This window comes from Aythya fuligula, chromosome 13, assembly GCF_009819795.1.
Source record: "Aythya fuligula isolate bAytFul2 chromosome 13, bAytFul2.pri, whole genome shotgun sequence".
NCBI lineage: Eukaryota > Metazoa > Chordata > Aves > Anseriformes > Anatidae > Aythya > Aythya fuligula.
This window is the reverse complement of record NC_045571.1, coordinates 1467577-1488615: the sequence shown is the minus strand read 5'-3', so window position 1 is coordinate 1488615 and position 21039 is coordinate 1467577. Positions and strand designations below refer to the sequence as shown.

Sequence of the window (21039 nt, the reverse complement as noted above, 5' to 3'; positions counted from 1 at the left end):
ACACACATACACTTCAAATGCCTGAATAGCTTTTTAAGCTGTAACTTAGATGATGTCAGAACTGCACAATTATTCATGGCATTTATTCCTAGAGTTAGAAAAGCAAAAGTTAAGAAAACGAAGTATTTAGGAAAAAAGTGGAAAGTTAATTTTTTGTGTATATTGAATAGTGGTAGCTTCATAAGTAGTTCTTCTTACACAGCCGCTGTGATAACTTGTTTGAATGTTTGTCTACTTGTTAGACACGAAAGTGTGGATCACATGCCTAATATAAGTACTCTGACATTTTAGGCTATACTGGAAACAAACCTGACACTAAATCAGTGCTGCTTCTAGAAATCCTTGAAGTCCTAATGCAGCGAAAATAAATGAAGAAGCAGTTCCTTACCCAGAACACAGTCAATGAGAAGAGCAAGCCACAACAAAGCTGAGGAGTAGGCAAGACTACAGAGATCCTGATAATATTTAAGATACCGTGACCCATTGGCAAAATTGAGTTGTGACCCTTCAGCATTTTGTTTCAGAGATTTTTGTTTGGTAGGTTTTTCGGTTCTTTAAGTGGGAAAGAAAATTGCTGAGCCCCCCTGGGATGTTCCATGATGTCTTGTGGGATCTTTCTTAGACAGGAGAAAGAAAACATAAGAACAGTGCCAGCAAGAAATAACCTCAACCAGTAAAATTCCCTTTTTGTGCTTTTGTTCACTGTGATGTCAACTGATCAAAGCTTTTGTTTCATCAGGTATGATGATGCTTAAACATGGCCTTGTGCTTTGATATGTCCATAAGTACTCTGGTGAATATGTCTGTTTGTTCAATGAAGGCTTCTTCCCTTATTCTAACTGAAAAAAGGAAAAATGGGAATGGAGACAAAATTCTCAGCTCGATATTTCAAACACCATTGCCAAGGCAACTAGTATCAGTGACAAACAATCTAATACTTTGTTTTCTTAGATGGTCCATGGTATTGATGCATTGTAAATTATTCTCATGCGCTGACCTTATTATACTTCAAAATTTAAATTGGTATCTCAAGAAATTAATAATATCTGAATAGAACATGTTATTTTCAATTTTTGTAATTTCACTGATACTAAATTGGGTTTTAAAAATTACATTGTTGCTAATTAGGGCTTACTGGGTCTTCTTAATTAAGCACACAGTTGGAAAAGAGACACAGCAATAATTATCTCAATTTGATGGCCATACAATTTTCATTATCATCAAATAGCCAAAAAACAATTCCGTTTTTTCTTGTCACATGTAAACGAATATAATATATTTCCTCTATGTCTGTGTATTTTAAAACAGCATGCCTCACAAAAGACAATGCATGTTTACTAAGTTAAGATGCCATTTCTCCTACTGGCATACACATAAGTACATGTACACTGCAGTTTATTGTGTTCTGTTGTTAGAGAAATGATACCACTTGCATAGTATGTGCGCATGTATATAATGTATATAGCATATATTTATACACACTAAAAAATACTTTTTTTTTTTAACCTCTAGTTCAGAAGAAATCCAAGTGAAACTATATTTTCATAAAACTCAGTTATTAAAAGGAGTCTCCTAATTTCATATTTTAAAAATGCAACATTTTGCCCTTGACTGCAAAACAGTAACCGTAGCACTGGAGAGCAACCAGAGCTTCCACTGAAGAGAATTTGATTGCTTCATCTGGATACATTCAGTACAAACAAGTGTCTGGTGTATATTGGAAACGTCCTGTGTGATGGCAGTAAGCTTAGCTGTCCCAAGCATACTTGAATGTGAAAGGCAATGACCCTTTCTTCAATTCTAGTCTCATTTTAAAACATCTTTTACTAAGAAAATACAACCTTGACCATACGTATGTTTTTACTCCCTGGAGTGAAAAATGACTTTTGTAGAATCCATATAGAAATAACGATGCCATAAACTCAACCTACACTCTCATACAGGGTAAACTTTACCTCTTTCCCTATATCATCCCTGCTTTGCAGTTAGGAAGTAGTTAGAAAGTTGCAAAGGCAATTTTCACAAAGGTGATTGATGTTCCTGTGTGTTCTGTACTGCATCAAGAGACGTCAGGTTAGTGTTAATTAAACACAGGCTTTCTTCACATTCTGCAGCATTCCCAGATGAAGCTTTGAGATGCAGAAATACTTTACAACACCTCTCATGGTGATTTCATTATTTGAAATTAAAAGTTCTCACCAGGAGTTATCCTGCAATAAGACCAGGAATTGTATTACCTAAAGCACAGTTTTCCAGAAAGACTTAGAGTTTAGAGGATATTCTGAACCTGGCCAGGATGTATTGCCCTGAGTCATGGATGTGCTTCATACCTTGGCAGCAGAGCCTGATCTTTTGTGCTTGAACCCCCATTGACCTAAGCTCTCTAACTGATCTGACCAGCTCTCTCGTCTGGTTTCCGAAAGCAAGCATGAGGGAGTTGTGTCATTTTGCAGTCAGTGGTGATTCTCCAAGTAAAGTGAAGGGTACATCTTGGCCAAGAGTTGGGTATTGCACTTGAGTAGCTGCCATAACGTATGCGTCTCAGTTCACTGTCAGGCTTTCTGTATGTCACATTCTGCCACAACCTGACTTACCTTCTTTATGATTTTATTCTCTAGTGTTTTCTCTGAAATTTTTGATAAAATGAACGACTCTCTGAACCACCTTGTTAACAAGAATTGAATGAGACTTTGACTAATTTTAAATGAAGACCATTAGATGTGAAAATGAACCTTATCCCTCTTGTGTCTGTCACGACATAAAAATGTATGAAGAATTGTAATCCACCCATACATTAAAACCACATGCCCTCTAGGGAGCATTTTTAACGTGCGGTATTTCCCTGAAAACTGCATTTTGAACTTCCATGTCTGATGTACTCCACTTTAAGGCAGGAATATTTCATTGTCTCAATATTTCCAATTCTTATACACAGAAATACTGGCCACATCATACTCAATGGTTCCTATGTCATTCAAAGGTATCACATTGCCTTTGAATATCTTTTGATGTGCTTCTATTTTACAGTCCACTAAGAACATTTGCCTAAATTTTGTTTGCTTCTTGTTTTGTTTTGTTTTTTAAATTCCTCTGAGTCTTTCCTCAGTTGTTTGTGGGTTGCTTCAATTGCTTTTTCTTGGTTAGTGTATGACTTTTTTTTCTTCCAGTGAAAAGTAGTACCTGCTTCCATTCTGCAAACTTAAATAGTCTTTCTAGATGTCTTCCTATTGCTGCCTAATTTCATACACCATCTAGATACTGATTTGTTCCTACTCTATGGCTGCTCAGCCATTTTGACTGATATCCTTCTCTATGTGTATAACTGTTCTGTAAAATGTAGAACTTGAAGGATGAAAGGACTTCCATTGTTTATAATACCCAAACAAATATTTGAGGGATATAGTATTGATGGTCTGCACAAGGTCACAAGATTGTTCTGCTTTGTTGTTTTGCTATTTGTTTGTTTGTTTGTTTGTTTTTCTTCTTGGTATTGCATTTCTCAAAGATTTATATCAGGAGTATTTGCTTTTGTTTTGCCTTTTGTATTTTATAGTTTTATATATCAGAATAGACTTGCAGAATAACAGTACTGTTGTTTTTGCCTTAAGCTATCCAGCGATGCAATTTCTGCTTAGTTGTTCGTTTTCAGAAATCAGTGGTCTGAAGATGTAATAGGCAAATGATAACTTTCAGCTAACAGTATATGTTGAATGGAAAGAAATGTGTGAGGGAATTGAGCAAATGTGCAGGTGGGGTTGATAAAACAGCCCTCTGAGAGTGCAAAATGGAATTACACAAGGCTGTCTTCTGAATTTAGGTTGCAAACAATTACACTTTCCTGGTTATATTTCAGCATCATAACTGCAATTACATTTTAATTCTGTGTATTTTGGAGTAAGTGAGTATTGGACCTAATGCTCAGTTGAGGCCAAAACAGGTTACAGTGCTTCATGTTCTTGTTCCTGACCTCTAAATAAGTCTGGTTTACTGGTAGCCAGCTGGATATACCACTGACAATTAATATTGATGGGGTTGATCGTGGGTAGTCAGTATGGAGATCTTATGAAATGGGCACCTGATAAGAGCATCCTGATGGGAATTTATCCAAAGCCATGTGGTTTCTGTGGTGTTGCTGTGCTTGAGTGCAGAGCTTCTGTGCAGTATAGCTGCATACCCTGAGTTTTCTCATAAAATACCTATTGATCAGTATGTGCAAACATCCTCGGCATAGGCTGTCTGGTAAGCCACAGCTGTCCTGATTTTGTTGTGTTTCTAAGCAAGCAGGATCTGGAATTAGATGGTCTATAAGGTACCTTCCAACCCAAACCATTCTGTGATTCTGTGATCCTGATCTATGTGGAACGTGAAAATGGGCGAGTGATGTAAGAGGGTTTGCAAGTGGAATGTGAAAATCATTTCTGAACAGACGTACAACATGCGTTTAAAACAACATACGCATAAAACATACATTAAAACCATAAATCCATATACACATCTGTATTAGTTCAATGACTTAATGTGGTGTTCTCCCATCTAATAGAGCTTTTTGATGGTTTTGGAAACAGTGTTTCATTGGGAATTAAAATTAGCTGTGTATTCCATAAATCTAACTGTAAACTGTGTGATCTGTTTTAAAGTATGGTTGAGTATTATCTGCATTTTAACATCTAAATAAATGCATTATTTCTATGTTTTATGTATTAAGTGTAACATGGTAACGTATCTTTATAAAAACTATATTTTGTTAAATATTCTGTTCAGCATTTCAATGAAAGAACACTAATGAAAAGATCAAAAAAGCGGTCTGTGAGGAGGAGAGCATTAAGACACTCATACAAAGGTCACTTAGAGGAACTGTAAGCTTTGATGAGACTTTATTATTTTGCTGACAAGGTCAATTTGATATTGATCGGCTGGGTGTTTTGTTTAGTTACTTGAAGTCCAGTTATTTGAAGAAACCCTTGTAAACATCCAGGCAATATTCTTTAAATTCCTGGTTTACTCCAGCATTTTGGGTTGTTTATTGAGTTGTCTTTCTCCAAAAAAATATGGAATAAGGTCAAGTATTTGATTGCCAGTGTTTAAATTCAACTTACCATAACTCACCATCATTCATTAAATGCAAAGGAATCTCTTGCTGTAGAAAAGCTTGAAGACATGGTCAGTATTTTGTTGCATGTTCCTGGTTTATAAAAGCATTTTGTGTTGAAAAATTTTATGAAGTATTTTTCCAGCTCTTGCAAATGATTTATCAGCTCCTTGCACATCAGGCCAGGTAGCTGTGGCTTTATGGCATATTAATGCCTTAAGGAAAACTAAAAGAAGCATAAGCACAGTCATCATGTGGAAGGAGGCCAGAGCTTCCCGTGACACCCGAGGCTCTGGGCTGTTGGTACCAGTAGCACTGGCATGGGTTGGGAAGGGGAGAGTTGGCTGGACAGGCTGCAATTGGTCTTCCTTCTGACTTTTTTTTATATTGTTGTTATTTTACACCAGTGTGCTCTAAAACTGCCCTGATGAGCTCAGTTTGTTAGGTTTGCGGTGCTTTCTGAAGAGGGACACACTGCATGTGTCTGAGGCATCGCGCTTGCAGCTCCATGGCAAAATTTCTCTCGTCTCCTGCATCTTCTTGGTAGAGGCCCTTATAATTCCTCCTCATTTTTCCCTGAGTTCTCCAGCATCATTTCCATGTGTTGTGTCAGACAGGATGTGTGGGGAGGCTTTTCCCTGTCAGTAACCATCTCTACAGAGCCATTAGGTAATCTTTTAAGCCCACCTTGTGCCTCTAAGTCACGACACCTTTCCACTCTCCTATCGCAGGTGAGAGTATTAAAGCAACTCATAAAGTAAGTACTTCTTTGGGAAATGTTGGCAAATAACAGCGAATTATTTAGGCATATAGCTTTTGAAAAGCAAATAGCACTTAGTAGGAACTTGTCTACAAAAGCATCTTAACACCAACTTGATACAGTGCAATCAATCCTGAGCGCAAAACCTTGAGCTTGTTGTTGAAACCCCAGCACGTTTGCCCACCAGCTTGTCTCTAGCAGACAGGCAGCTTGCTCAGCTTGGCTCTTTAGTTCTCCTTTTCTTTCTTGAGGAGCTTTAATTGACTTGGGTGCTTTGAAACCGACTTTGTTGTGTAAGAGATCTGAACTTTATATATACATGTACATTTGTACAATATATACATGCTAAAGCTCTTTATTCAGATGCTGTGTTGCATTTATTTCTGGAGAGCTTTTCCATCTCAGGTTAAACAACAGGATAACCTCCCTGAGAGTCTGTTTCAAGCAAAGCCATGTCTTTAACCTCTTTCTGCACGTGGTGGGTGTAAGAGCAGGGCAGGGCAGGCTCACCACACTGCCCCCACTGGAGAGCTCTCCCCTCCTGCCATGCCACCGGGATCAGCAGGCCTGGCTTTTGTACTCCTGTTTCTGTGTCAGAAGCCTTATTTGTTCCCTCCTTGCTCCATGCACTGTGTTTTTGCCACTCCTGCTCGGGATGCCAATCCTTTCACAAGCACTGGGAGCCCACACAAGCAGGAGATGAACTTTTGCTGTGCTAGAACACAGTAACAGCTGCCATCAGTGATTTTTCAAGACTTCAATTTCAGAAGTTAAATTCATCTCTGTAGTCCTCTAACAAAACGTGCTTTCTGTAATATTTTTGTTTCTTTTTTGTCTCTTTTCTCTTTTTCTGTGGTCACTTTTTGGAGTTTCAGGTAGCACACTCGCAGCTGGGGACATGCGGAGTTACAGGTCCCTGGTGCACCTGGGGGCAGTTGGGCTGGTACCAGATCAGGCATTAAATGACTTCTCTCTGCTGCTGATCTTACAATCATTACAAAGCTGCCAGCAATTGCTTTTTTATTAAGCAAAATCTCTGAATTTCTATGGTTTTGGTCCATCAGCATTGATATTTACAGCTGCCTTTCTTGTTATGTTTAGTTTTCTAGGTTAACAGCATCAGTTAATATATAAAGAAAAAACAAACAAACAAACAAACAAACAAAAAAACAAGCTTGCTTTACCAGAGCTAACTGCCTGTGAACTGTACTTCTGCTGTAGAAGGTGTTCCATGCACCCCTGTCACCATGCACCCCTGTCATCTCATCGCAGAGTTGGCATTAAAATGCGCGATGGGAACAGCTTCATGAAAGCAAGGTTGCAGAGCAAGTGCACAGGTTGCATGTGCATCTGCAGGCCACTTATTTATAATGATATTGGATTTGAACATCATTTCAATGATATTCCCAACTGCAAGCTGCATCTTGGAAGGTTTCACTGAGGATCAGTGTGGCCCCCACGTCAGTAAGAGTTTCGATGGGATGTGGAGGAAAAACAGGGTTGTGCTTCAGGGTGGAAGCTTCTTCTTGAAATGGCCACACAATCTGAAAGGGCAATGACCTCCTTCACACAATGACTACTGTGTGCTCTCGCAGAGTAACAGGGGGCATATTACTTATTTTTACTAAGTCTTGATGGTTTTCTAAACTGTGAAGCCTATTATTATTCACTAAATGTAATTTTATTTACAGGAGAGTACTTCAAAACAATTAACTTCCTGGTTTCTATACTTCATATTTTAAAGGACATTAAGATGTTATTTTCATTTAAGATGAATGTCCACCTCTTTAGAGAAGTAGTAACTGTTCCATCCTAGCTTTAATACCAAATGGGTGGTTTTGTAACATACTCTATGCAATAACTGTGCACAGTTATTGCTTGGTGTAGTGCGATAGTACTTAAGATTTGGGGGTTTTGTTTGTTTGTTTCTCAAGTTATTGTTATTTTAATATCATTTTTAAACAGTAAGACAGTAAAATTAGACATATTCAGATTCTTTCCTTGGTTGTGGTGATATAAATACAATTTAATTGGTTCATATCTACTAAAAATAAAATTGGGCCTTTGAGAGCTAAATATTTATATGTGATATCTGAAACTGATTATTGTTTGTATTTTTTCCCCAGGACTATTTCCTTAAGGATTTCCAGTTGCTTGTTTTCATGACTTTGAGCCTATTTAATGAGAGATGGAGCAGATGGACTGCAAACCCTACCAGCCACTGTCAAAAGTTAAACATGAAGTGGATTTAACTTACACAAGTTCTTCAGATGAAAGTGAAGATGGCAGAAAGCAAAGACAATCTTATGACTCAAGAGAAACTCTGAATGAATATAGCCAAGAGCTAAGACTTAATTATAACAGTCAGAGCAGAAAAAGAAAAACTATTGACCAATCCACGCAAGGTAAATCATTTATTTTACCTACTAATTACAATAATGTCTTTTGATTACTCGCTATGAAGCATATAATGATGTCAGCAGGCAAGCAGCCATTTTGTTTTCAAAAGCATGTGGTGATAACATACTTCTTACTGTATTTTTTTTAACCATACTGCAATGTTAGAAGTATAGGAGTTTTTTTCAGGTAGAAGAGCTTTTGTAGCAGTATGGACCAAGTGGCATTCAGCAGACCATCACGTGATAGCTACAGATAATTTTTTCTTTAGGAGTGGCTACTTTTCTCACTAGCATTGCCTAGTTAATTGTTTACTACCTTTGCATGTGTTATGTGGATTTGGGTACAAAATCAAAGTTGATTTTGTAGGTTATCTCTGCATTATGTCTGCAATGAATTCAAATACAACAATCCTCTTAACAAAATATGTAATCTTATAAGTAACCTGAAATATATAAAGTTTTATGAGTAAAACTAAAAATTATTGTGTATTGTAAGAAAAAAGCAGATGGTTGAGTTCTTTTTGGTTGGTTGGTTTTAGCCTTTTGCAAGGTATGGACAGAACTCTGGAATAAACACTTGAGAGCTTCTGATGTTGCAGCCAAGGATAGGAAAAGCTCCCGTTTAGATAAAGATATAGGCTGAAAACAGATTAAAGTGGAAGGAAATGGGAAGAATTTACTGCAGCACTCCCTGACTGCTTCTCGTGGTAATCCGTATGCTGCATTTAACACATTTTGTACAGCAAAGTGGCTTATCTGTTGCCTTTAGCTCCATCACAAATTCAGGAAGGGTGGTGGTGCAAGAAGAGTATTTTTAAGGATTGGTGTACTTGTTGGAAGCATAGAGTCTGTCCCCTTAAAGATAAAAGGTCTCTGAGCAACCCCTGCCTGCTCTTCAAGGAAGTGGTTAAATTGATCCATTTTAGTGTGGCCACTATTTCTCAGCTAATAATTTCTGTACTTACTTTAAAAAAAAAAAAGTCTTCCACTCCTGAGGCAGCCAAGTCTCTCCCAGATTTTCTGAGTATTAAAATAATTATTATTTTTTTTTGACAAACAAATCACAAATATGCTTTTGAAGATGGAAAAAAATGTTTCCTCTGTGATGTGTAAATTAATGCAAAAAATGAGAATAGTTGTGCTACATTTCTCTTACAGCCTTTCTGGTTTTATGACAGATATTCTGAATCAAGCTACATTTGTAGTGCTGATGTTGTCTGAAGGTACCTGTAATTCATGGAAGAAATGATAGCTAGCTGCTAGAGATAGCCTCCATACATGTATATATGGTCCCTCCAGAGAGCTACAAAACTGCAGTATTGGGAAACAAAAAGTCACGAATACAAATCTCAACAAAGTAGTCTGTAGAAAACTTCACCACCGTGTTTGGCTCATGACAAATGATCTTGCATTTGTCAGGAGAGTTTGGTTAACTAAGATGCGTCTGTGCTGCTGTGCTGGAGATGATGCAAATGTACTTGTAGACCTACTTAAAGTAACTACCTTGCTCCTGACAACTCGAGCACTGAAAGCATTGCCTCTGCATTGTCAGGCCTCTGAAGAGCTCCTTGAGGACAGAGCTTTACTGATGCTGGGACCTGTGCTAGCTATAGCTCCACCAACTCGGACAAGTATGTAAGGGTCGTGATCGCTCTGCTCAGGCATAGGAAACCAGTCTGTGTGGCCTATGCTGAATTTATTCTTCCAGAACAGTGCCTCTGAAAGCAATCATGTTAATAATTTTGGAGAAGTGGACAAATTAGCGTGCATTTCTGCAAGAAATTGTCAGGCATAAACTTACCTCATTTATTCAGGACTGGTGTATTAGGAACCAGATGGATGCTTTAGCATACCAAGTATTTTACACTCAACGTTCTAAAATAATTTTATTGGAAATACATGGGCCAAGATTTTTCGAGGCAAATTAATTTTTAGGAGATATCACACGAATTTGCAGGTCTTCTGTTTTACAAACGTTTGTATTTTCCTTCTTAGAAGCAACGCAGTGTTGTACTGGCTCAAATAAGAGTATGAGGCTTGATGCTTACTTTTGCAGCAAAACTCTTGAGCCTATGCAGTAGTTTGTCAGTACATAGGGCAGTGCTTAAATACTTGCTTACCTTGAGGCATCTTCTTACCTTAATTAAGTCTAGGTCTGTATGTTTTAAAGTAATATTTATTGAGCACAAAAGATCTTTTTTAAAACATACACGTGTATATTGGTTTGTGAGGTTGCAGTCAAACGTTGCTGTGCCAGAAGTCATGGTATTGTCCTCTGACAAATTCAGTTTGTTGCAACTGAGTTAGTAACTGCACTGCTAGATATATCTGTTCAGCTTTCCACAAATTCATCTCTGTATCTCTGTGTTGATTTAAATCATATAGATTTGTCCTGCCACAAATTGAGCCCAAAGGCTTGGCCTGGCAAGCATCATTGCTTTGAAATGTAAAATGTGTTGAGTTCAAAATTCATGCAAGAGCAAAGAAAGTTGTAAAGCTGAGTGTAAAATTTCAGGCTGCAGCCAGAATTTGATTTGATTGCAGTTCTAATGTGCTGTTTCCAAAAGGACAGCCAAAGTTCCTGGTGATTCTTAGTATTTGCTCAGTCAGTATTGAGAGGTTTAAAAAAAAAAAAAAAAAAAAAGCAGGTTCTGTTATGGACTATGCAGCTGGCACAAATCTGTTAAACTGTATGTGGAATTTGTTTTTTATGCATTCTTTTCTAAAATTCCTCCTCAGCACCATTAACAAACTTTTTCTCATGGTTGGCACATCCTTGGAATGTAAAAAAAAAAACAACAACAAACCAACCAACCAACCAAACAAAACAAAACAAACAAAAAAACAGAAAACAGAAAACCCATGGTCCCTCAAAAAGGATTGTTCTGCAAGGAGAAAGCTGTAATGTGAAATTGCTTCAGACCATCATTATCTGAAGAAAGACTTAAGGCTGAGAAAATTCTAAATGTTAAAAATTCTATTTTTTTATTTATTTTTTTTTAAGTTAAAGGGGCATCCCCAGTTTATCTGAAGGTATTCTTCTGTAGCTGCAAGCTGCAGTTGAAATAGTACCCAGTATTTGATGGATTGCAAAATTAGGGTAAAATCCATGAACTTCATGCATGAAAGGTGTGAGAATAGTTGAGAAAACAGGCACGTAGTAACAGTCATGAATAAAGTGATAATGGTGATGAGTGAGACAGCAGTCAAACATGAATTCTAATGGTGGAATATGAGAAGAACACTTCAGAGTAAAAAATTAGAGAGAAGCTTGTACCAGGAACAAATATAGGTGTACATGTTTGTGCTGATTTTGTTTTTGTGAAAAGAATCATTAATTTAAATGTTTATGGAAACTGGAAGAATTTGTATCTGCATTAATGTCCATAAGGACGTTTGTATTCTGCTACCTAACCACAGTAGCTTATATAGAATAGACCGGGCACTTTTGAATGTAGTAAATAGCTTCAGAATTAAATGTGATTTATAGCTCAAAATATTGATACAGCTCAGCAATTTCTTGAAGGTTTTTGTTTGTTTTGTTACATATACGAGCAGTTTGACTACTTCATTGTTACTGTCAATATTCAGGATTTATTTCTATGAAAACTTTTGATTGTAATCTGAGGTTATGTTAATTTATGATGTGTAGTATTTGTGTTTGCATATATAGACAATCTGCATAAACCAGAACTCTGCATAATGTGAACTCAAAGGAAATGTTTACAAAGGTCTCAGATATATCCTGCAGTATTGACCAACATTGCTAGTATTTTTGAAAACATATTTTCATGTCAAAGCTTTGTTTGAGAAGCTATGTGATCTTGGAAATTATAAGTTTCTTGGTTTTAAACATTGCAAACAATACCCAAATACAAAATACTTAACTTTTGCACTATTCTTATATTCCTTGCAATTCCTGAAGTTTTAGATCAAATCTTAACTCCTCAAAGATTTCTTAGTCATTTTTCACGAATATAATAGATAGCAATATGAAAGAAAAATTCAGCAGCTAATATGGAATCTATCACAAGCTTCATCTAGAACTTAATCTAATCTATTAATCATTTAAGCAATGATTCCTATACAGTATTCCTGAGGTCTAATATTGATGTCCATCCTGAAGCATGCAATACAAGATCAGTTGCATCTCTGGGGTTATTTGTGTCAGAACCTTGTAGTTAGCTGACAATTTAGACCTAACAAATGACACCACAGACTGTTCCAAGATGAGTCAAGATTTGCTGGCCGAAGAACTCGGTATGAACAGGTACAAAATTCTCCCAACAGTGTCATTCTCTCCTGAAGATTCAGTGCTAATTGTATAATGAGAGCATCTTAAAATACATTTTTTTAATCACTGGAATGTTCAAACTCCTGTTTATCTGAAGATATGTAAATCTACAGTATCTCATCCTGGCAAGATGATGTTATGAAGTGATTTCCTGGCAGACCCAGTATCATATAGCTTGTGGATATTGGCAAACACAGCAAATTAACTCTAGGAAGAATTGGTAACACAGTGTTTTGTACTTGAAAGAGATGGGGTAGAATTGGCAAAAAACACCAGAAATGTTCTTGGTAGAAAACTCATTGATGGACCTGGCTGCGAGGAAGAAAATTCTCACAAATGTACCAAACACATTTTCACATTGATCTTATTTGTGACACATTTACATCATTAAAACTCTGTTTTCTTCTACAGCTTTCTGTGTTTCCACCAAAGTAAATATGAAAAGAGTTGTATTCCACAAATATTGGCCCTACAAAGGCTTTATTGCTTTTAGGATAATTATAGATTTGTAGAAAACACTGGTTTAGAGGAATGAATCCCTGATAGGATAAGCATCTGGGATTGAGTCATTGGCATGATCAAGTTTATTGATCGTTAACAAAATGAGCATACGGCAGTAAATTTCTGGTTAGACAAACGTGTATTTCCTGGCAAGATACATTGAACTGCATTATGGGCAAGGCAAACTGGATTTATTCCTAGGAAGAGAATCCAACAGCAAACATCTTACGTTAAATGTGTCTGGAAAAAGTCAGCATTGCTAGTATTCTGGGAAAGGACATTTTACAGTGCTTCATAAAAAATGTACGTTTTATGCTTTTAGTTCAAGAACTGAGGAAAACTCATCTTTGTAGGACAAGAGCTGAAGATTGGTAGATGTGTTGGAGAAGTTATATGAAATTGTCTTAAGGAGCAAGAGGTAAATAGATCAAGCTGATGTTCAAAATCTTCCTTGAACAAAGCCTATGGGCTTCACGAAGAGGTGTAGGTTACAAATGTCTTTTCAGCATGAACCCAATTCTGTTTCATCCCTGATTTATCTTTTTTTTAGCTCACTGCTGTTGCCATAAGATTCTCATTCTTGCACTCCGTAGCATTGCATCTCAAATGTGGATATGTAGGTAACAGACATGTCCTGGTGCTGAATAGCGATTTCTTTCCTTAGGAAGGAGAAACTATATGTGGAGTGCAGGAACCAGTGGGTTGCTTTGTTATGCTCCACAGTTCTGCAAATTTAAGCTTACCAGGAAGGCAGATTTAAACACATGCTACTTTTAACTTCATGTGACCAGTCAAAACACTTTTATTTATAATCAGAGAAATAAATATGAGGCATGCTAACAAGGACAGGTAGAAATTGTCCTGTCAGGAAAATGTCATGGCGTTTTTTGTTCATCTGCAAAGAAGCAAAAACTTTTTGCATAATACCCATATTATTTTCTGATTTAAGAATTATGGAAGTCCACTTGGGCCTGCAGATCTGTTTTGTGTTTCTACCAGAGCCATGGAGAGTAGAATTTGGGCTGTATATAGCACTTGTTCTTTGTTTCAATTACTTTATTATTAAATGACCTATAAGGGTAAAGATGCCAATTTTTATCAGCTTTTTCCCTTCTATGAAACACTAGAATAATAGTTAAGCATAGCATAAGTTCATGGTCTCAGGAGCCCTCTGAGACGAGATGGATGCCAGCAGAATGGCTGTGAGGTTCGGCATTTCTAGTAGACATTTGGAGCAGTTGATTACTTGACACTCATATTTACAGCCTGTGCAATTTGGCATAACAGGAGCTTGGAAAGCTGAGTCTTATCCGCATGAATATGGACTTGGTGCTTTGAAACTTCCATGAAGGCAGTGTAAGAAGGGAAAATGTTGTGTCAGGGGCATCCCCAAACTCTGGTTGGTATTAAGAAGGCAGCACATTGTTGGTGCTGAACTGGTGTTGGACAGAGCAGGGTAGAAGAGTTCAATAAAGCTCCTACGTGCTAGTTGCATATTTTGGAGCCCTTGACAGTATTATTCAGTGAATAAAGACTATCAAAATACAGAGCATCATAATGGTTACTGACATGTAGACAGGACACGGTAAAGTGCATTTTTAATGTTTGCAGCTGGATGGGAGAACAGTAGTTTTGAAAAGGAGAAGCAAAAATGTAAAATGGAAAGGAAAAATCTCCCTTAGAAGAACCACTGCTACGCAGTCTTGTAGAAGTGAGGTAGTTTTGAACACTTAGGTTGTTTGATTCTGCTCCCAGTAATTTCTGTATGATGAGAATTGTGGGTTATTGAAGGGTGAAATTTATAATTTTTATTTTTTTTTAATTTAAAGTGCATAATTTGTTTAGAGCTGCATATTGACATGTTGTGGGAGGTGATTGTATTGTCATGGAATGAAGCATTCCCAAGGTTTGGAAGGAGAAGGTAGGAACAGGTTAACTGCAGAGGAAACCAATTATTTTTGTGAGCAATCTCCTGGAAACTCCACCATTTAAAAAAACAGAGCAGATTTCTTTGGTAATACATTATTATTAGATAGGTCTTGTATCAAAAATGTCTAGGTACTTCACATCATCAGGTTTATTCTCTCTTGTTTGTAAATGCCAGACATATAACTTTTAGCCTTTTAATGTTGTCTACAATGTTATTTCAGTAATTTAGGAAGTCTCTGCGGAAGTTAATGGAAGCAGCTTTTGTACCTGTGCACTTCAGAGCAGCAACCTGAAGCACAGCACAGGAATGGTGTCTGCGTGATGATGCACACGCAGCCTGTACCATGTGCTCTTCTTGAGAAAGGGACTCAGCTGTCAGCAAAGCGTGGTTTAGAGGTCCTGGAGGTTTCTGGGCTGTACGCTAATGGACAGAAGTGATAGCTAATAAGCTCCATCTCGTGCTGCTGTGTTACACCATCTGGTCTGAGTGTTTATGAGCTTCACATTCCCCCAAAAAAGGCTACCTGTGAGCCAGAGTAAAAGTATCCACACTCCTAAAGCTTTAGCCTGTTGTCTCCTCCTGTATTCCCTCCCAAAAACACAGATTCCTGTTGTGCTGCACTGTGCTTTCTTTGGCTCGTTGTGGTCTAATGATGATGATGTTACTGTCTCCCAGAGAAAAACAGCGTGATGAGTGCTTCCCTGTGGCTGCCTGGACTTCAGCCTTCTCTTCTGCACGGGGAGTATCTGCAGACTCTAAGGAAAGAAAAAGAAGCACTTAGTTTCAGGCCTCCTCAGGACAGTCTTTCTTGATTTGCCAATTGGAAATTTCTCTCTTTGGAATAATTGGGGTGAGGAAACTGCATTTTGAGGCTCATTTAAAACCTTATGGAGGGAATACTTTTCCTTCCCCTCATCAAATCAAAGTCCACAAGTAAAACTGAATGTACAAAGAGAGTTTTCCCCCAAGACTCGAGTGGGTGCTCCCTTACAGGATCTCAAATGTGTTACAAAACCTTGTAACCTGCTGGCACCATTCCTGTAGTGCTGCTTCCAACCTTACAGTGTGTACCATCATCTTAGTGAAAAAATGCCTTGTGGTATCAAAAGTAGCTTCATTCTCATCAGTAATTCTTTTGATTTTAAAAGTGAATATCAGACAAAGAGGAAAAATGAGAGAAAACTGCTGAGAAAGGAAATAAATGAGAGAAGGATCACAGCGCGTTTCCAATCCCCCGCTAACAAATCTCATCTAAGGAATAAAAAAACATTCTCTAGACATTACACAAGCTTAACAATCCATTTGTCGGTGTACAGATACAAAAGGCAATCCTGATTCCCATTCTCTTCTCTGAATCACTGATTTTCCACGGTGTAAAATGCCAGGAATCATAGAAATAAAAATCATAAGGGGAGAATAACTGTAAGAGAAACCAAGATATAGCAATCCTTACAGTACCTAATCCTTACTGTACCTAATACTACTGGAATACCTACAGTAGAGGCTTAAGCTTTTGAGTTAATGTATTGCATACTCTGGCTTGGAGTTCTGCTTCTCAGAGCCTGAAATGATACCTGCAAAATGCTCTTGCTATATTAATACTGCCTCTTCCTGTAACATTTAAAAATGTCCATGATCTGTTGTAAGGTAAAAAAAAAAGATATGAACAAACATAAGGAATTTAGGGCTAAGCAAGTATTACAGAACATGGGAGCAAGCGAACAGCTCTGCATTTGTCCTGCAAGCCATTTTATTGTAGGTACTCTTGCTGTGTCTTTTACGTCACTCTTGAAACAAAGAAGAACCATTTTATTTTCTGGGAGGAAAAAAAAAAAAAAAATCTAGTTTGCTTATGTTCATTTATAGAGCAGATACTGAAACAAAATAACATTTCTTCCTAGGGTTTCTCAATTATGTATCTGTCAGAAGATTTTGTGAAATAAAGAATTGTCAAGAAGTAGCTCAGTGTGTTGATAACATTGCTGGGAATGTGGTTAAGCAGCAGGATGGGTATATTCTAACTCATTTAGAACTTGCATTAGTTTTTCTTTTGAGAATTAGACTCAAATACTTTTGAACTTTGTTCTAAAGGCATTATATGTGAAATAAATTGTGGATGTGATTTAAAATCTAAGGTTCTTCTTTCAAAGCTTCAGTTTTATTGGAAGCTGCTCAAAAATCAGTTTCCTGCTGACTGCCACTCATTAGGAATGTTCCGCAAGTGGATGAAGCATCTTTAGCTCAGATGGAAAAAACAGCATGAAAGGAATAAGGTAATGTTGAACACCACAGATTGATTCTTTCACCACCCCAAGCATCAGTTACACAATAAAACAGCGAGTACTGACAATTCCAGCTGCAGCCTGTCTGAGAGCAGAAAAGCAGCATCAGATTATGCTGCCTATGGTCCCTGGAAGTGGGGCAAATCTGTCTCTAAAACCAAAGTGCCAAAAACATCCTTCCTGCATGCCTGGCAGTGGAGAAGACTCTGTACCTCCCTTCTGCAAGCACTTTCCACTTTCTTAACACAGATGTGTGATACAAACTCTGCAGAGCTTTCCTTGCAAAGCAGATAAATGGGAGTGCTATATTTCATGATCAAACAGTCTTCAAAGTACTTTACTTAGTAAAGTGCCTTTCCTGGAATTTTTAGAATGCTTCCTAACAGTAGGAGTAAAATAATAGAAATCAAATAATAAAGATCAATCGATCACCTTTAAAATCCTACAGATGTTCAAGGTCATTACACTTTCCTGTAGATGCCATCCCTATGCATCACGAAGTATGTATGCATGGTATGCCCCCATGAACATGATGCTGCCTCTTGGACAAGTAGCCAGGCAATAGCGGTGCCTTGCTAGAATTTTTGCACTTGAAAAAAATATGTAGCCTTTTCATTTAGAAGGCTACCACAAAATGAAAAATTAATGTAGTCTCAAACACTGAGAAAAAAATGCTGTAGATCATGACATAGTCTGCAAAACTTCTGTTGACAAGGTTGGGTTTAGCTGAGCTCGCTGAGATGAATCTATTCTTATTTTCATCTGATCTTTAAATTTATTTTAATTCTCCCACTGAATGGAGAATTCTTTATTCTCTGGATTTGCTACACTCTTTCTCACTTGATGAGACACAATTTACGATTACTTTTATTATACAGATGAAGATGCAATGGTCTAAAAGTGACCAAAATAAGAGAATAATATGGCCCAGTGTGCTTAAACTACATGATTTATTGGGAGAGTTTTAAGATATCTAGCTTTTCTCCATTATTGATGGTTTTGGATTTCATTGCTTACAGTTCTTATGGACAGCAACATAAGCAGCAGAATAATTGCCAGAAATGCTTAAGGCTCCCTCACTTCCAAATATTTTTAAATGATGAAATCAGTTGGTATTTAGAAGTGTGTGAAAACATGATTTCCTGTTCATTTTAAATTACAGAAAAAAAAAATAAATTCATGTGAGATTTTCTACATAGCCTAATTTAATAAAATGTAGCCAAGAAGTAGATTTTGTTATGTATAAAAGTTCTAGAAATTGAAATTCATATCACGTAGTGAATAATCATTCACTGTTATATTCATTTCTAAATTCATTTGATATATTAGTAGTTTCTTGTTTTCTTTTTCTGATTCCAAAAAAATAGAAGCTCACTTGCACTTAGACTGATTAACTTTAGAATTCTGTACCTCTGGCATTTGATCAAGGGGCTTGCGCAATTGTTTCAATATTGTTTGAAAGAGGTAAACAATACAGGTAAGCATTCATAACTAGAAATATAATTAACAATAAAAGTTCAGGAAAAAGTTTTATTTCTCCAGACATATTTCTATGGCCTGTGAAAGATGCATTCAGTTTTTTAAGGGATGAGAATTCTTGAAACCTGATCAAAGAGAATCTCCAAATATTTTTTAAAACATTTACATTTGATTAGATTTGAACATATTTTTTCCTTCCTTTCAAACACTTGCATAAAATTAATGATATTTACTAGCTTGACCTCTTTATTTCACCATCCATTGGTGTGAAGAAAAATACAAAATATTTTAAGAAAGATAAAAAAATATATATTTTTCTTCACACATTAAAAATAAAAATAAAAAAGCATAAGTTCTTATGCTGCTTTTTTTTTTTTTTAAATAAAAGTAGATCAGGACACTGGTAATCTGATCTTCTGGAATGTAATTTTGGTACAGACATTTAAGCCACCTAGTAAAGAAATTAAAGAAGTTCATGTTTATGTAATTATTTCTAGTAGGAGTCAAAGGATCATATATTGACATACATACATTGAATTCTTCTGTTTGGGTGGTGGAGACATGAATTAATTTTAAATTTTGTCAATAATATCCTATTATTAATAGGATTATTAATCTCACTTCTGTGAGAGTTTTCAAATACTTTACTACAAATGTGTGTGTAAATGCAGAAGGGTATGTGTTTAGTAGTAGCATAGTACAATGCAATTTCTTTTAAAAAAGAATAGTGGATTTTTGGCACGCAAACCTTTTTTTTTTTTTTTTTTTTTTACTGGCTTTTTTGAATCTGATGACTTTTTTTTTATGCTCATAAATAAAAATAAACTCTCTTCCTTCAGCCCCACCGTGGTGGCCATTGTTCCTCTGAGTCAGTTGCCAGGTGTTTGCCTCAGCTAGACAGAGGGTTGTGCCACTAGTAAAGACATCTGCAGACAGGCTCTACATTTGAAATGGCTGCCTCTGAAAATTTTTGTTACTCTAAACAAGATGGTCTGTGACAAGAGATGTTGGAGTTGGGGAGAAAAGGAGAGGGTGACATTGGACACCTCCATGCTATTTACTTCTTCCAGAAACAACAGAAGCAACATATTTATTGCAGTAGGGCTGAGCATGCCTTCAGATATATAAAAGCTTATTTAGCTAATTTTCTGCTTTGTATTTTCTGCTTTGTTGGTAAGACTAACATAGGGGACAGGTCTGCTTACTGCAGGCTGTTTCTCCAGTTCATGAATTCCTGGCACCCATCTGTATATCCTCCAGCTGCACTAGAGCTCAGTGCAAAGCAAGCCGTGTCTGCTTTGGCGAACTTCTCCATAGCATTGTTCCCGCTCTATAGTGAAGTATTACTCAGCCTTGGATTCACCCGTGTGATGAATATTCATTTGACAGATAATTATCATCATCCCCAAACAGCTCCACTCGAACCAAACTTCTCACACCACTAGTCATTTCTGGCACTGTTCTGGCAGCATGAAGCTTATGGTTCCTCATGCTTTATTAATGCTCGGGTATCAGATGGGGTCAGATGACCATGACGAGGATTAAAAAACACTGCCTTTATACACTTGTGGATGTTTCAGGAAAAAGAAAAAGAGGCATCTGCCACTCATGTTTACACATGCTACCTTAAACTGCACACCAGACTGGGGGGAAAGAATGCAATGGGCAGAAACAAGGTGATGCTTTGCTGGAACTTGGTTCTCCGATTTAGAATGCATATTGCAATCAAGTGTTCAGACATAATATTCCAATATTTTCAAGTTTTTCTCAATGATTATAGGTACTAAAAGAAAAGTCAGTCTTTAAATTGGCTATAGGAATGGATTGGTCTGGACTTTCAGTTGGTATAATGTTGGTCTTTCTTTTGTGTAATTATTACATTAAACTTTAAAAGTAGCTGCAGCAGCAGTGGCAAGAGATCAGTCAGAATCTGAAATGGTCAGACTTCAGTAATGTGTGCTTTGCAAGTGATGTATTTACTGACTTCGTGTCTTTGGCAATATGCAAGATAATTTTATGGTGTTTGTATCATTTTGAAAAAAAAATCCTCAAACTTGCGTAACAAATCTGCCTGCTGTAATTTTAGCAAACTAGCCTAAGCAAGAAGGCAGGTCTGTAAAACAGAAAAACACTGATTTGTGAAGTTTTCTGGCCAGTATCTTAAATTTTTCTGTACCAGTACATCATCAGGTTGCTTTTCACTTGATGCTCTAATTTCTGTCATGGAGTCCACCCATTTGTTCCTTGCTGTTTGTGCATTGCCCATTTTCAAATGAAATAAACCAGAGAGATGAGGGAATATTTC

General features: G+C 37.0%; 1 protein-coding gene across 5 annotated transcripts in view; it reads left to right on the top strand.

Moving 5' to 3' along the window:
- The window catches only part of TENM1 (teneurin transmembrane protein 1), a 908570-nt gene that overhangs the window by 650051 nt on the left and 237480 nt on the right, over positions 1 to 21039 (top strand). For all 5 annotated transcript variants that reach the window (XM_032196349.1, XM_032196354.1, XM_032196351.1 and 2 more), the window contains one exon: positions 7976 to 8254. In XM_032196349.1, the coding sequence (XP_032052240.1) occupies positions 8038 to 8254 (217 nt within the window). In that variant the 5' untranslated portion in view covers positions 7976 to 8037. The remainder of the gene's footprint in view (positions 1 to 7975; positions 8255 to 21039) is intronic.